This window comes from Orycteropus afer, unplaced genomic scaffold (assembly GCF_000298275.1).
Source record: "Orycteropus afer afer isolate SDZICR_OR568_19922 unplaced genomic scaffold, OryAfe1.0 scaffold00580, whole genome shotgun sequence".
Lineage (NCBI taxonomy): Eukaryota > Metazoa > Chordata > Mammalia > Tubulidentata > Orycteropodidae > Orycteropus > Orycteropus afer.
Window position 1 is genome coordinate 1010300 of NW_006922167.1, and position 16808 is coordinate 1027107.

General features: G+C 39.6%; 1 protein-coding gene across 1 annotated transcript in view; it reads right to left on the reverse strand.

Moving 5' to 3' along the window:
- Window positions 1-10651, reverse strand: part of CA13 (carbonic anhydrase 13) — a 50480-nt gene extending 39829 nt beyond the window's left edge. Inside the window, exons 1-2 of the mRNA XM_007956186.1 lie at window positions 10615-10651; window positions 6598-6795 (exon numbers count right to left, since the gene is read on the reverse strand). Of these exons, the coding sequence (XP_007954377.1) occupies window positions 6598-6795; window positions 10615-10651 (235 nt within the window). The remainder of the gene's footprint in view (window positions 1-6597; window positions 6796-10614) is intronic.
- Window positions 10652-16808: the final 6157 nt, after the last annotated feature.

The window sequence follows — 16808 nt, forward strand, 5'->3', positions numbered from 1 at the left end:
TGACTGCTAACCAGAAGGCTGGAGGTTCAAACCCACCAGCCACTCCTCGGAAGGAAGGTTGGGCAATCTACTTCTGTAGTGATACTGCCTTGGCAACCCAAGGAGGGGTCGCTATGAGTTGGGGCCAACTCGATGGCACATAACAACAACAACATGTTAAATATTAATTGATTTCTAGCAGTTAAAATTTTATTGGGACTTTATATGGGCTAATGCACTAGGTATCCCCATGCCATATCATGGTATTTTTCATGTCCTTCAAGAAACTTTTTTAAAAACTTAAACACTCATTTATTGAGAATCCATTTTGTGCAGGCACCATGTTAGATGAGTACACATAGTGTTGTCCATACAGAGCCTTTACCTCAGTGGAAAGACAGAGATGCCAGTGGCAATTACAACACAGTGTGGGAAATACAGTGATAAGACAAGGCCAGGATGGCATGGGAGTCACAGCAGGGGTGGCAGGGCCAGTCAGGTGAGATTCCCAGACAGGTAAGACCTTATCTTGGTCTAGAAAAACCAGCAGCCTGGCTGATAATGGCTTTGTCTTTCCTCACCAAAGAACTATTTCTCCTGTCTACTATACCCAATCGGAATTCTTCCTAAAGAATTTCACATCCAACTGTCCCCTTTTTAAAGGGCTATTAATTTCCGAAGGGCAGCTCCTCTCAGGTTAGCAGTGGGGTATATGGCTGCCTAGGTAAACAAGCCGTCCAAAGGAGGAACATTCCTGTTGATTTATGGGACTAAGAGTTAATTTTGCCCCCTAGTAACTTCTTTATAAAGTAATTTTATTCCAACTAGTTTGCTACAGAAAGAATCTTTATATTTTTTAAAATTTACCAAAGAAAAAGAAGCTTCAAACATATTTTACTTAACTATTGTGGTTCTACTTTTTAATTTATTTAATACCAAATATAACTATGAAAAATTCTCTTGGTTTATCATGAGGGAAAAAGAGAATCATGACCCATATTTATAGACCTGCTGTCTTGGGGGAGTACAAAGTATATTATGGACATCTGCAATTAATCCCGGTAATTTCTTTGTGACCTAGGTAAGAAAGAGACTTTAATTTTACAGGAAAGGGCACTTACTACAGACAAATGCCAAATCTGGAAACACAGACAAACTAATTCCATTGATTAACCCTAGGTAGCAGGAAAACAGAGGCGCCCTGGTGGTGCAGCGGTTAAGCATTTTGCTGCTAACCAAAAAGTCAGCAATTCAAACCCACCAACGGCTCCACAGGAGAAAGATGTAGCAGTCTGCTTCTGGAAAGATTTACAGGCTTCGAAACTCTATGGAGCAGTTGTATTCTGTCTCATAGGTGGCGATGAGTCAGAACTGGTTTAGAGGGAAAATGAGAAAAATATGGGGAGAGTGAGAGAGAAAGAAACAGAAAAGAAAAAGATCATCACAAAGCAAACTAGAGAAAGAATTTTAGCACTAAGGATGTTTACATTTATAAAGAAAAGACTTAAAGTTTTAGATGCCATACAATCTCACTGATTCTTGTATTAAATGAGGAGTGAATAGCCTCAGTATTTTATGTTTATGTGCTACAGACAATATCAAACTATGATTCTAGGTAGTACAAACTTTGTATTTAGAAATCTTAAACTACTCCTAAAATTAACCCATTATATCAACTACATCTATTAATATAGAATCACAAAACTGAGGGCTTCAAGGAAATGCAATATATATAATATATAAACAAGACCAAAAAAAGTTGCAAACACTATTATTAATGTATTTTAATGAATATTTTACAATACTCTGGTGAAAATATTTCATTTTTATGAGTTTGATTAATAGAAGGAAGAAATTTGTATGGGCTTATAATTTTTAGGGGGAGCTCTTATGGCATAGTACCTAAGGCATGTGACTGCTAACCAGAAGGCTGGTGGTTCAAACCCACCAGCCACTCCTCATAAAGAAGGTTGGGCAATCTACTTCTGTAGTGATACTGCCTCAGAAACCCAATCTACTTCCGTAGAGAAACTGCCTCAGAAACCCAAGGTGGGGTCACTATGAGTCGGGCCACTTGACAGAAGTGAGTTTGGATTTTTTGTAAAGTTTTACATAAATAAGTATATCATTACTTAACTAAATCTGAGCTTAATGAATAAGTGAAAATATTCTTCCAATTAAGGATTGTTTCCTTTTATTCTTAATTAGTAGAGCAAATAGAGCATCATCCTAATACTAGAGTAAAAATTAAAAAATTTTTGTCATAAGCCTTAAAAAATGTTCTAGAATATGATTCTAATCATCACTCTTATGTTACCTTTAAACCTGATACCATCAAATGCTTGGGCAATAGGTATACTTGAAGAATTACAAGTTCATGTTAAGGAAATGCTCTTTTCTACATTTCTTCACCTAATTAATACATTAACAAATAAAATGAAGTTTTATTCGATTGGCTCATTATTAGTTCCCATCGTGAAAGACATTATCTCATGAACAAGTCAAGCAAAACTTTTATTACAAGTTCTAGGACCTAGAGCCAGGAAAGGGAGGGAGCAGGAGAGGCTGGGGACCTCCAGAGCAGCATGATATCCAGGTAAAAGGAGTGGGAGGCAAGGCTAGGCCCCAAGCCCCCTAGAACCAGGAAAGTGAGGGAGTGCCCAGGAACCACAAAGTGGCAGGTTCCAGGTAAGAATTAGGTAAGAGGAGGGTTTAGAGGTTTCCAACAGCTAAGGGAGAAAAACTCGTCTGTCAGTTTGTCATCCTGTGGGGCTTATATGTTGATGTGAGGCTTGAGGCTGTGCCACTGGTGTTTCAGACACCAGCAGAGTTGCACATGGTGCACAGGTTTCCATGCAGCTTACAGACCAGGAAGAAGGAGGAGGCCATCCACTTCTCAAAAATTGACCAGGGAAAACCTTATGAATAGCAGAGAAACATTGTCTGATATATTACTGGGCAACTTTATGAATAGCTTGGAAACATTGCCTGACATACTGCAGGAAAACAAGCCCCTTGGGTTGGAAGGCACTCAAAATAGGACTGGGAAAGAGCTACCTCATTAGAGTAGAACCAACCTTAATGATATGGACAAAGAAACTCTTTCAGGACGGCCATGTGTTGACATGGCTCAACTCAATTTGAGGAGAAACAGCTGTAAACATTCATTAATAATTAGAACATGGAATGTATGAAGTATGAATCTAGGAAAATTGGAAGTTGTCAAAAATGAAATGTGATGCATAAAGATGGACATCTTAGACATTAGTGAGCTGAAATGGACTTGTTTTGGCCATTTTGAATCAGACATCCATGTGATCTACTATGTCGGGAATGACAAATTGAAGAAGAATGGCGTGGTACTCATCATCACAAAGGATGTTTCAAGATCTGTCCTGAAGTACAATGCTGTCAGTGATAGGAAAATATCCATACACCTACAAGGAAGAACCATTAATACTACTATCATTCAAATTTATGCACCAACCACCAAAGCCAAAGATGAAGAAATTGAAGATTTTTGTCAACTTCTGCAGTCTGAAATTGACCAAACATGCAATCAAGATGTGTTGCTTATCACTGGTGATTGGAATGCAAAAGTTGGAAACAAAGAAGAATCACCAGTAATTGGAAAATTTGGCCTTGGTGACAGAAATAACGCTGGAGATCACATGATACAATTTTGCAAGACCAATGACTTGTTCATTGCAAATACCTTTTTTCAACAACACAAATTGTGGCTGTACACACGAACTTCGCCAGATGGAGTACACAGGAATCAGATTAACTCCATCTGTGGCAAGAGGCAATGGAAAAGTTCAATATCTTCAGCCAAAATAAAGCCAGGAGCTGATTGTGGAACAGACCATCAATTCCTCATATGCAAATTCAACTTGAAGTTGAATAATTAAAACAAGTCCATGAGAGCAAAAATTTGACCTTGAATATATCCCTCCTGAATTTAGAGACCATCTAAAGAATAGATTTGATGCATTGAACACCAACTCCTGAAAACCAGAAGAATTGTGGGATGACATAAGGAGCTCTGGTAGCGTAGTGCCTAAGGTACTTGACCACTAACCAGAAGGTTGGAGGTTCAAACCCACTAGCCACTCCTTGGAAGGAAGGTTGGGCAATCTACTTCCGTAGTGATAATGCCTCGGAAACCCAAGGAGGGGTCGCTATGAGTCGGGTCTGACTCGACAGCACGTAACACACACACACACACACACATCAAGAGCATCATCTGTGAAGAAAGCAAGAGGTCATTAAGAAAGATGAGAAAGAAAGAAAAGGCCAAAATGGTTGTCAGAAGAGACTCTGAAACTTGCCCTTGAGCAGAGAGTAGCTAAAGCAAATGGAAGAAATGACAAGATAAAAGAGCTGAAGAAGATTTCAAAGGGCAGCTCGAGCAGACAAAGCCAATTACTATAACGAAATGTGCAAACACCTGGTTTAAAAAACCAAAAGGAAACAACATGCTCGGCATTTCTCAAGCTGAAAGAACTGAGGAAAAAATTGAAGCCTCGAGTTGCAATACTGAAAGATTCTACAGGCAAAATATTGAATGATGCAGGAAGCATCTAAAGAAGATAGAAGGAATACCCGGAGTCACTGTACCAAAAACAACTGGTCGATCTTCATCCATTTCAGAAGGTGGCATATGATCAAGAACCAATGGTACTGAAGGAAGAAGTCAAAGCTGCACTGAAAGAATTGGCGAAGAACTAGGCTCCGGGAATTGCCAAATAACAAGGCTCCAGAAATTGATGGAATACCCACTGAGATGTTTCAACAAACGGATGCCCCACTGGAGGCACTCACTCGGTTATGCCAAGAGATTTGGAAGTCACCTACCTGGCCAACTGACTGGAAGAAGAATGTCATGCTTGGTAAGGTGGAGGGTGGATGAAAGAGGGGAAGGCCCTCAATGGATGGATTGACATGGTGGCAGCAGCAATGGGCTCAAGTATAGCAAGAATCATGGAGCTGGCTCAGGACCAGGAGGCGTTTCGTTCTGCTGTGCATAGGGTTGCTATGAGCCGGATTCAAGTCAGTAACACCCAACAACAACAGTACGGTTAAAGTATTAATAAGAAACATACAGTGTATGGATGTTTCAAATATTCTTTTTCTTTCCCCTCATATAAAACTTCTACCCTACTCCCATCTCAAAGATTCATTGTTAAGAGAATAGTGTTTAAATTATCACACAAGCATAGCTGATACAATTCAGCTATGTGTGTTAGATGTAAACATTTTAAATCTGGAAAGATGTCTATGAAATATTTTTAAATGCAGAATAAAAAGTTTCAGAAAAATATAGCATTATTCCAAATTTATTTCTAAAAAGGCAAAAACATGAAAAAATTATACTTATGTGTGTGTGTAGCTAAGACTGGAATATTATGAAGGAATGTACAGCCACCCAGTCACTTTAGCAGAGGCTGTGGGGAGAAAGAAACTGAATTTTATAATACATTTCTGTATCATCTCATTTACTACTAGCATGTATTGCTTTTGTAATTAAGAGCGTAAGATACTAAAACATTGTTTTCTATTAAATCAAGTGTACTGACTAGCATTACAGTGTCTGCAAATACTAAAATAATTATGACTAAAAGTTTCCAAAAATAAATCAAGAATTATTTCTAAAATACTGTTAAAGTTTAACGTGGTGGTTAGGTTTGTGTGTAACTTGGCTGGGCCTGGTTGAGTGGCTGGGCAGCTGAATGTAGTTATTCCCCATAGTAAGATTGGTAATTAACTCCATGGTGGAATCTATTGGAACAGCTGAGTAGCTGCTTTAGCTATGTGGTCTGCTTCTCGTATATAAGAAACAACTTTGGGGATGGTCTCTAGCTTATGGTATGCTTGAGCCCTGCGTGTAGCCATGTCATTGTTTAGCAGCCTGCCATGCTCTGCTCACCTTGGGACTTTAAATGGACTTGAATTAATGGCTTGCCGTGTGGTTTGATAACATCAGGACTGGGCCTTTTTACTTGTCAACCTTGGGCTTGTCAGCCTCAGCAAGCAGCAGCTGTCTGAGTGAAGAAAAGCCTCCAACTTCATTGGACTGGGAGCAGGAGGCAGAGCCGAAGCCCAAGGTTGAAGGTCTTTCATCCAGCCCCTAGAGCCTGGCACTTTGAACTCAGACTTAAAGCCTCCAAAATTGTAAGAGAATAAATTCTTGTTTGTTAAAGCCATCCCATTTGGGTATATTCTTGTCAGAGTGGCACTAGGTAACCATAACATTTAATATTTTCATAATGATAAATTCCAAATGAAACTATAATAAGAAGCTAAGATCATTTCAAAAGATCATTCAACATCAATATTTTCTAAATATTCCTTTTTATCACGTCAAGATAAAATTTCCTCTTTTTTTTCTTTTAATTTTAATATCTAACAGTGTTCCCTTCCCTCCCCTTCCACTCCTGGTGAGATAAAATTTTCTTAAGGCCTAAAAATATAGTATGATATCTCAATTCACAAAAAGGAAAACATACACTTCAATTGGGCAATTCCAAGTCTAGTTAAAGTAAAGAAAGTTCCGTCCAGTTATCAATCCCCTTAACTCCTTCCAAAAAGAAAAAGAAACAAACAAACAAAACCAACCTGATTTGTCCTCTGTATCATCAAAGTCAACATTGAAGGAATGACCACTATTGCTGATGATTTTAGCTGAGCTGGGGTCATACTTGATAATAAGAGGTCGGAGAGAAGAGTCATATTTCACTTCTTTGGTTTTAATCTCAATTGGAGATTGCTGATCCCCATCAGCAATAGGGAATAATTCATTCCAATGAATTGGACCTTAAATATATAAGAACAAAAGAGAAGAATTAAATTCTTTCATTCAACAAATATTTGTTGAGTATAATGTACTGTACTTGAGATTGAAGAAAAAACAAACATTAATAAGATTCTCACCTTCAGGAGCTTAGTATCTGTTGTTTATAAGACTAGCTGTTTTTATTAATGTGTTATTATTAAATAATTATTTAATATATTTAATTAAATGTATTAAATATATATTAATATTTAATATGAAAACCACTTGGTTTGCCTTAAATCATTCTCAGAATTAACCTAACAAATGAGTATGTAAGTTTTACCAAGTACTTTTCAAGGGGTACTCTTCTACCAAACTAACAATAGCACAATTCACCACAGAAAACAATGAGAGTCAGTCTCAGCTTCAAGAATGACCTGTGGTCACTCCAGCGGTCAAGAAGTTTACATGCTGGAGAATCAAAGCACCTAAGAAAGAAAGCTCTGCAAGAAAGAAAGGTAGTGGTTCTTAAAGATGTTGTCCCTACTTTGTTCTTCTATCACTCACTGGTATCTTTCCGTGCCACCCAGGCCTCAGTTCAATTATATGTGATGTGCTACATGCATACCAAGGAAATACATAATTTCTTCTTAAAGAATAATCCAAATATAATAACTCCAGCATGTCAAGAAAAGTTTTCTTTTTTATTATCTGCGGTGGAGTCAGGTTGTAATTGATTTCTCTTTTTATACAGTGCAGAAGGCCCTTCTGTGGCTATTTTGCCAATGCTGCATTTTCATTCCACCACAAGGAACAACTGTTATCCTATTCAAAAAGTCAAAATTGCATCAAGTTCACAAATTAGAGACATGTTTTACTAAATTGATGTGAGCCAATAAGCTGGTCTCTGCTTCTCCTTTCTCTGCTCCCAGAGAAGCAGAGAGAGCTTACTGGCTCACTCAAGTTCTGCCTCTCAATGAAATACATAGCAAGGTTACAGCTTCATGTGAGCTCCAGGACATTCTAGACATGAGAGTTACTTATTTTCTCCTGTGCTTTCCCTGCAATTTACACAGCTACCAAGTGAGTAGTGCACAGGTCCACTCAGTAAGCTTTCCCTTGCTCTACTAACCACTTTTTCTCTAAAGCTCAAGCGCTGTTATGAGGTGTCAAGTTGATTCTGACTCATAGAGACCCCATGTGACCCACCAGCCCCTCCACAGGAGAAAGATGTGGTGATCTGTCTTTGTAAAGATTTACAGACTTGGAAATCCTTTGGTGGCAGTTCTGTTGTGTCCCATAGGGTCACTACAAGTTGGAATTGACTCGACTGCAATGGGGTGTTTTGGTTTAATCTTTATAGAAACTGATCGCCAGGTCTTTCTCCTGTGGAACTGTTACAACAGCCAACTTTTCGGTTAGTAGCTGAGCACGTAACAATTGCTCCACCAAAAACAAAACAAACTCACTGCTGTTGAGTATGTCCCAACTCTTAGGGACCCCTCCTTGGGTTTCCAAGGTGGTATCTCTATGGAAGTAGATTGCCCAGTCTTCCTTCCAAGGAGTGGCTGGTGGGTTCCAACCTCCAATCTTTTGGTTAGCAGCCCAGTGCTTTAATCTCATCATCACCAGAGCTCCTTGAATATGAGCTTCAATTAAGCCAATCTTTTTTTAACCTATTAAAAAGCAATCAATACCTGCTGATTACAAATATCCTTCTTAACAGCAGTGATGGTACAGTTAGCACCCAATGCAACAAGGACTCACTGCCGTCGAGTCGGATCCAGCTCATAGCGACCCCTCCTTGGGTTTCTGACATGGTATCACTACGGAAGTAGATGGCCCAACCTTCCTTCCGAGGAGTGGCTGGTAGGTTTGAACCTCCAGCCTTCTCTCAGTCAAATGCTTTAGGCACCATGCTACCAGAGCTCCTAGTTGGCACCTGGTAATTATTAAATACCAAAAATAAAAATGATTCCAGCAGAGAGGGAAATTAAAAGAAACTTGTTTAGCATTGGTTTCCTTTTTTTTTTTTTTTTTCTTTTTTCTTTTCTCCCCAAACATAAATTGGCAATTAGCAAAGGGTAAAATTTTAATTATGGCTTAGGTCACACAAAAACAATTCTGTCTAAAGTACACCTTTCATTATTAAAATTCTAAATCTCATCTGCTTCCATTTTTTTTAACTAGCATATAAATCAGAAAGTTTAATCAGGCCACAATTATCAATTAGAAAAGGGACTTCTCTGTTCCTTTGCCTAGAAAATTTGATATACACTATTGTTCAGTACGGAGCTCTGGTGGTGTAGTGCCTAAGGCCTTTGACTACTAACCAGAAGGTTGGCAGTTCAAACCCACCAGCCACTCCTCGGAAGGACGACTGGGCAATCTACTTTCTTAGTGATACTGCCTTAGAAACCCAAGGAGAGGCCACTACAGGTCAGCTCCAACTCCATGGCAGTGAGTTTGGCTTTTTCGGTTTTACTGTTCAGTAATATGCATGCTAATCCAGGAAAAGTATTTTTTAGTAATAGTAGTAGTATATATAGCCCTCATTTTGATAGTCATTTATGTAAAGCTTACTTGATCCACTTAGCAATTATTTTAAAAAATCATTATTTGAAATAACCAATTTAGTTTAACATGAAAACAAACAAAAAAAGTTTACTTGTGATAATTTAGAATACACCTAAAAAGGAAAAAGCTACATCTTTTTTATCTTGTTGCTCCTATCAGTAAATAGTGGCATAGTAGGTAAGGCATTTTCTTGAATGCTAACCTGAAGATCAGCAGTTCAAACCCACCACCTACTCAGTGGGAAGAAAAAAAAAAAAAAAAAACCTAAAACTCACTGCATGGTTTCCCAGACAGTATCACTATAGAAGTAGATTGCCCAACCTTCCTTCTGAAGCATGGCTGGTGAGTTTGAACCACCAGCCTTTTGGTTAGCAGTCAAATGCCTTAGGCACTAGGCCACCTGAGCTCCCATGGTAAAACAAGGCAATCTAGTTTCCTAGATTTAGATTTATGCCATGGAAACCCAATGGGTGTTGCTATGAGTTGGAATTGACTGATAACAGCAGGTTTAGGGTTTTTTTGGGGGGAGGGGGGAAAGAGGGGGTGTAATTTCAATAATCCTCACTCTGCAGGGATGAGGATGGATGAGAGGAAGAGTGCAGAAGTAGTCCCAAAAATAACTTCAATTCCCCAAAATAACCTAAAGCCTTACTAAAATCCGCAGTAGTAACCAAGTGCAAATTACTATGGGAATATTTTATAGCAACGACTACTAAGAAATTTGCTTTTTTTTTTTTGCCAATAAGCAACTTAATCTTCAGTGTTGCAATGCAAGTTATTAGGATTTCTTAACTATATTATCAAAGATTTTTTGATGATTTGATTCTCCTAAATGATAGTGAGCAGAACTAGCCCTCAATTGATCAGTCTGTCGTTTAATTTCTAATCTCCATGCCTTTAATTGATAAGTAAGTGTTTATTACTTTTCAGATGAAGGTAAAGGAATATATATATGAAGATTAGGGGTTTAGGTAACTCTGACAGAACTAGCGCACACCAAACTTCACCACCCCTACTACCCTCCCCTGCCCCAACAAACTAAATAAGAAAAAATGTTTTCCCCTCTACACAAGACTAAGCCTGCGTTCGGCTCTGGGGAGTGCACTCTAGTTTGGCGAACTGAGAAGTTACTTGAAAGTGCAAGGATCAGCAGTGTGTAGTCGGCGGGCGTCCGGGAATCTGGCCAGCATCTTTGAGCACTCCCTGAGCAAAGCCCAGTTTAAACCCAGTTTGGACCGCCCCCCGGACCCCGACCCCGGCCTCAATCAACAGAAGGCGCTCACCATTGTGTTCGCTGTATCCCCAGCTGAGTCTGGACATGGTCCCTCCGGGTAGAAGGCCATAGAAGATGTGGCTGGGCGGCGAAAACGAGGGAGGGAAGGACAGGCGGGGCGGGCGGGAGCCAGCATAGGGCGGGGACCGCGGGGTGCAGCCGGGCAGAAATGGGAGCCCTTCATCCCGGGACCGGGACCGGGACAGGGGCGCTGCCGGCCTCGTCCGCCAGGGAGCGGCGGCGTGCGAGAAAGACGCCTGGGCCCGCGTGGGATGGGTTGACCAGCCGCGGCCCAAGTTGCACTAAATCCTGGAGTGCCAGTCTCTGCTACTCTTAGTTTGAATCCGGGAGGAACGTTGAGTTTTACAAAGAAGTGTGTGTGTGTGTGTGTGTGTGAGAGAGAGAGAGAGAGAGAGAGAGAATTTCCAGAGGGGATTTCCTGCCTTCTGGGAAGTAGTCACCCTGGAGAGGAAAGTATTGGCTAGAGGGCTTTCTGGAAATGAGTCACCTGGGCCGGAAGCTGCCAGTCTCCGAGTTGGGGATTCTGGTGATGATGGTGACGAGATCTGCGATGGTGGTGGTGATAACGAATGCAAAACAATCATCATAATGATAATAACCACATAAGTAATTTAACTACCATTTATCAAGGCCAAGGAGCTCTGGTGGCACTATGGTTAGGGCATTGGGCTGCTAATGCACCAGCTGCTCCATGGAAGAAAGATGAGACAGTGTTCTTCCATAAAGATTTACAGCCTTGAAAACCCTATGGGATCATTATGAGTCAGAATCCACTCCATGGCAGTGAGTTGGGTTTTTTGGTTTCATTAAGGCCAGGATCTAGGTTAAGACATTTAGATCCTTGCAAGACTTCCTTGAGGAAGATCCTATAAATGTTCCTATTTAGGAGATGAGGGAGAAATGAGACCTAAGAGACACTCAGTAAGTGACCCTAGGTCACAACATGGAGAGGTCAGTTTGTGTGGGGGGGGGAGGTTCCTTTCATGGAGGAGCAGATTTCCTGCCTAGGCTGGTTCCTCCTCCACTCCAACTCCTGCTCCTTCCCTTTAATCCTAACCTCCTGCAGGACTGCAACCAGAAGTGAGGGCATCAGACCCAGTAGTTGATACTTGGTCACAAAATTCCGCTGCCCTTCCACAGGATAGAGAAAAGCAAGTTTTCAGCCCATGTTTTTTGTTCGTTGATAGGCTTGCTGCCGCAAGACTCAAGGCAGAACTAACTGCAGAACCTTGACTTTCTATCCTGGAGTAGTAGGTGTTCAGGGCTGTCTGCACTCAGGGTGAAAAATAAAGAGAACTGTGTAATCCGCCAAGATAATGATGGCAGGGTTTTTGTTATTAATTACTCATTCTCCCTGAGGGATTGAGTTTGGGTCAATTTGAAATTCCACACTGATTCGTGCAAATGGACACATTTGTGTGAAGAGCTTCTTACTGAAACTAAGAAAAAAAGCCTGGAGGTCTACTGCCAAAAATCCCGCAGTGAAAACTCCATGCATCTCAGAGATGGGATCCACAACTGAGCGTGTGGACGGCACAGGACCAGCAGTGATTACATTCCCCTGTGCTTGGGGTCGCCAGAGTCAAAGCCCACCCCAGGCAGCTAACAACAGCATTAAAAAGACTCGAGACAAGTAACAACCAAATGCAGTATGTCAACTTTAGCTTGAAAAAAGTGATAAAGATTTTCTGGGAACAATTGGGCAAATTGAAGCATGGACGGCACATAGATGATATTATTGAATTGATACTGCTTTTCTTAGATGTGATAATGACCTTGAGATTGCACAGAAGAATGGCTACTCTTAGGAGGTGAACTCTGAAGCATGAGGGCTGATGTGCCTTGAAGATTGTAAATGGCTTTCAAGAGTTTCAGTCAATAACTGGTGAATCTAATTGAGACTATTTGGGTGTTTATGATACTATTCTTGCAATTTTTCTGTAGGTTTGAATTCTTTTCAAAAAACTGGGGGACATAAAGCTTCTACATTCAAATCAATGGACTCATGAACTTGCTATACAATCCTTCACAATTGTATGTGCATTTTCTCCTTAACCAAGAACCTCTGCCTCCAGGTTCACAGCCTCCAAATGTAAACAATCAAAGGAAGATGCACATTAAACAGAGAACCCAGGAATCCTGACCTGGTCATCATCTCCACTTCACTCCTGAACGTGTGGTCCACTTCAAATGTCCTTTGCAACAAAGCATGCTTAAATCTACCTTCCTCTTTACTGAATCAAACTCTGTAAATCAGTTACAGATCTAGCCACAGAAATAAGTAACTATAGTAACATACTAAGGAAAGATCAAAGTATGAATATTGTTTTATAAGGGTGTGTACATAGCCTTTTTCTCTGTAATGCACATCTTACCAGTTGTTCCTTTTGGGAACTCTAAGTGTGAATCAGAAGTAGCTATATCATCTGATTGTTACAGAGCAAGAAACTAAGGTGAGCATGGGTCCCCAGTTATCTGAAGAGGCAAGCCTCACAGTCAAGGACATAGCCATAATTTGAAGAGTCCCAAGTCCATGGTGCTCCACATTTGTGGCCTGATTCCTTCCTTGTCATGTCCTATGAATCTGTAGCTGGAATTTATTAACCACAAGAATGCCTTATCATTTTATTATCTCATGGAGAGTGTTGACTTTACGGAGTTGATACTTCATGTGGTTTTGATTTTTCTAATTTCCCATTTCTAAGGTTAGGATTGCATAATCAGTCCCTCAAGGAGGCTCTTGAGGCCCAAAGGGGTTACAGGTCTTGCTCAAGTGACAGAGGTTCCATGCCAGGACAGGGATTCTCAGACTAGAATTGAAAGGCGAACCTCAATGAATCACCTCTCAAGTCACTTCTAGGATTATAACTTTCAGAAACTAGAACCAAACATTTCTTCTATCCTAAATTGTCAGACAAGAGCACATTGTTAAAACTACAGTCTACATTTTTGTTCTTTTGTTTAATCTCATCCAGGTTTCTAATAGAGATCTACGCACACTCTATTTGGAAGTATTTTATATCTGAGCACATTATAAAAGTAGGTATAATGTGATCGAGAAAAAAAAGAAGCTGAAAAATGAGCTTGTCTGAACATCAGGTCAGTGTCTGAAAGTCCAGATAAATTAGGCCAAAATAACTTAGCTGTCAAATAATTCAGTTAATAGTCCCTTGACTTTGAGTGAATATAGGAATGCCAATCTTTTTCTGTCAGCTCTTTGAAATATGTAAAACAGGGACAGAAAACATGTAAGTTCAAGGATTACAACTCTTATACACTGCAGGCAGCAATGGTGGGGTTGTAAAATGGTACAACTACTATGGAAAACCATATGGCACTTCCTTAAAAAATGAGAAAGAAAATACCTTATGATCTATCAATCCCACTTCTAGGTATATATCCTAGAGATAGAAGAGCAGTGACACAAATAGACATATGCACACCTATTTCATTGCAGCACTATTCACACAGCAAAAAAATGGAAGCAACCTAAATGGATAAACAAATTGTGCTAGCGACATGAAATGCAATAGTACACAATTATAAAGAATAATGAGGCATCCATGAAACATCTTCTTGGATTAATCTAGAAAACACTATGAGTCAGAATCGACTCTATGGCAATGAGCTTTTGAGTGTTCTGGGTGAAATAAGTCAATCCCCAAAGACAAATATTGTATGGCCCTACTATTATAAAAAATCAAGTATAGATATACACACAGAAAGCAAAGTTACTTGATGGTTACCAGGGATGGGAGCTCTGGTAGCATAGTGCCTAAGGCACTTGACTGCTAATCAGAAGGCTGGTGGTTCAAACCCACCAGCCACTCCTCGGTATTCCATAGTGATACCGCGTTGGAAACTGAAGGAGGGGTCGCTATGAGTCAGGTCTGACTTGATGACACATAACAACAAGGGATGGGAGAGAGAGAAAGGGGGCATCACTTTCTAGACAATAGATGCTTGTTACTTTTAGTGAGGGGAATGGCAAGATCAAATATGGGTGAAATCAACACAACTTGGCCACAGTAAATAAAGACACTAAGAAGTACATGAGAAAAATTTACAATTTTGGTAAATGGTATAATGTACAATTTTGCAAAAACAGTAAAACCACAAAAAACACTGGAATGGTTACATAGGTAGACTCAACAGCAGTGAGTTTGTTTATGTTTAAATACATTTGTCTGTATAGATGTATATGTAGGCATATGATATACATATACGTTTGTATGTTCTGCATATATATTCACATATATAGCAAACCACATAGGCAGAAAAATTCCTGAGACTTCCTAAACATATCACAGGATTGGTTTACAGGGCTAAAAGGCTTGGGGCCATACTCTTGGGACAACTCAAGACAATTGGCATTACATAGTTCACAAAGATAATATTCTACCTTCTAGTTTGGTGAGTAGCATCTGAGGTCTTAAAAGATTGTGAGTGGACATCTAAGATATTACCATTGGTCTCTACTGTATGAAGCAAAAGAAAATGAAGGAAATCAAAGGCTCAAAGAAGAAACTAATCTATGGGACTAATAGTTCATATGAACCACAGCCTCTCCTAAACTGAGACCAGAACTACATGGTACTTGGCTACCACTACCAACTATTCCAACCAGGGACACAATAGAAGGTTTCAGATAGAATGCAAGAAAAATGTAGAACAAAACTCAAATTCCTAAAAAAAGACCACTCCTACTGGACTGATAGAGACTAGAGGAACTAGTCTATCTCCCTAAGATAACCTTTGAACATGGAATTGAAGTTATTTCTGTGGGGTACCTTTCAGCCAAGATTGGCTTATAAAAAAAAACAGCATTACCCATGAATAAACAACTAACTATATGAGAGCAAATGATCAACATTTACTCAAAAGCAAAGGAGAGTAAATGTTCACCCAAATCAAAATAAAATTTAAAAAAAAAAAAAAAGCAAAGGAGAGAAGGCAAGAAGGGGAAAGAAACAGAGCAGACTGGAAATAAAAATAACAGTGACACATTGTAAATATTGTAACTAAAGGCGCTAAACAATTTGTATTAAAAATTTTTTAAAGGGGAACCAAATTTGCTGTATAAACTTTCACTTAGAGCACAATAAAACATTACTTTAAAAAAAAAAAAAAAACATGGGGCAGTTCTGTCTGTCACTCTGGGTTGCTAAGAGTGGAAAAGTGACTTGATAGCACCTAGCAACAGGGGATTGGCACAAAGCTACACATTATTAGCCCATCTGATAATGCTGTCTGCACCTGACTTTTTCAAAACTTTCTAGTAAATATTTTATTTTATTTGTTCTAGTAAATATTTTAGGTAAGATGTCAATAAGCATTCTTTGGGGGTAAAAAAAGAACTTTGTGAACTAATAACTTTGGGAAATACTGGGTTAAACAAACAAACAAAAGAAGCAAAATTACGGATGCTAACAGGTATTTAGATAAGACAGTCTGTCATCAGCACTTATTATCTCTTTTATCCTCTAGGAAAGGACATTTACACGTGGGGGCCGTCTTACCACCATACAAAGCTTGATTTACTCTTTCTTCAGGTTGCGCACTTGCATCCTACAAGCCAGCACTAGACACATGATGCACTCATTCTACCCCCCTAGCAAAACCTCCAGCTCCCCCCAGTCCTGTGGCATTACTTCCTTTATAACCTCCATTATCAACCCCACTTAGTCAATGCCATCAGAATGCTAGCATGCTCTAGAATTTCCTATCTTCAGGGTGAAAATTTCCCTTTTGCTACCCACCCAACCTCTCTGGCATTTCTTAAGTTATATCCTCCCATATAGTTTAAATCATCTTTAGATTACTTATAACCTCATGAAAGAGCCTGAGCCAGAACCATTCAACTAAGCATCTTCCAAATTCCAGACCCACTGAAACCATGAAATAATCAATAATGGCTGTTGCTTTGAGCCATTAAGTTTTGAGGGTGAATTGTTAGCAAGCATTAGAAAACTAATGTAGCAGCTAATATAACCAGACAAAAGCCCTGACTTTGTGGAACTTTCACTTTAGCAGGGAGAGACAAATAAAAAACAGCATAAATGAAATATATATGATGTTATATGGTGATCATGGTACAGCAGAGAAGGGGGGTAGATGTTGTGATTCGATGGCAACTAACAACTGTCAGGAAAGAATTCATTGAAAAGATGACATTTAGCTGCC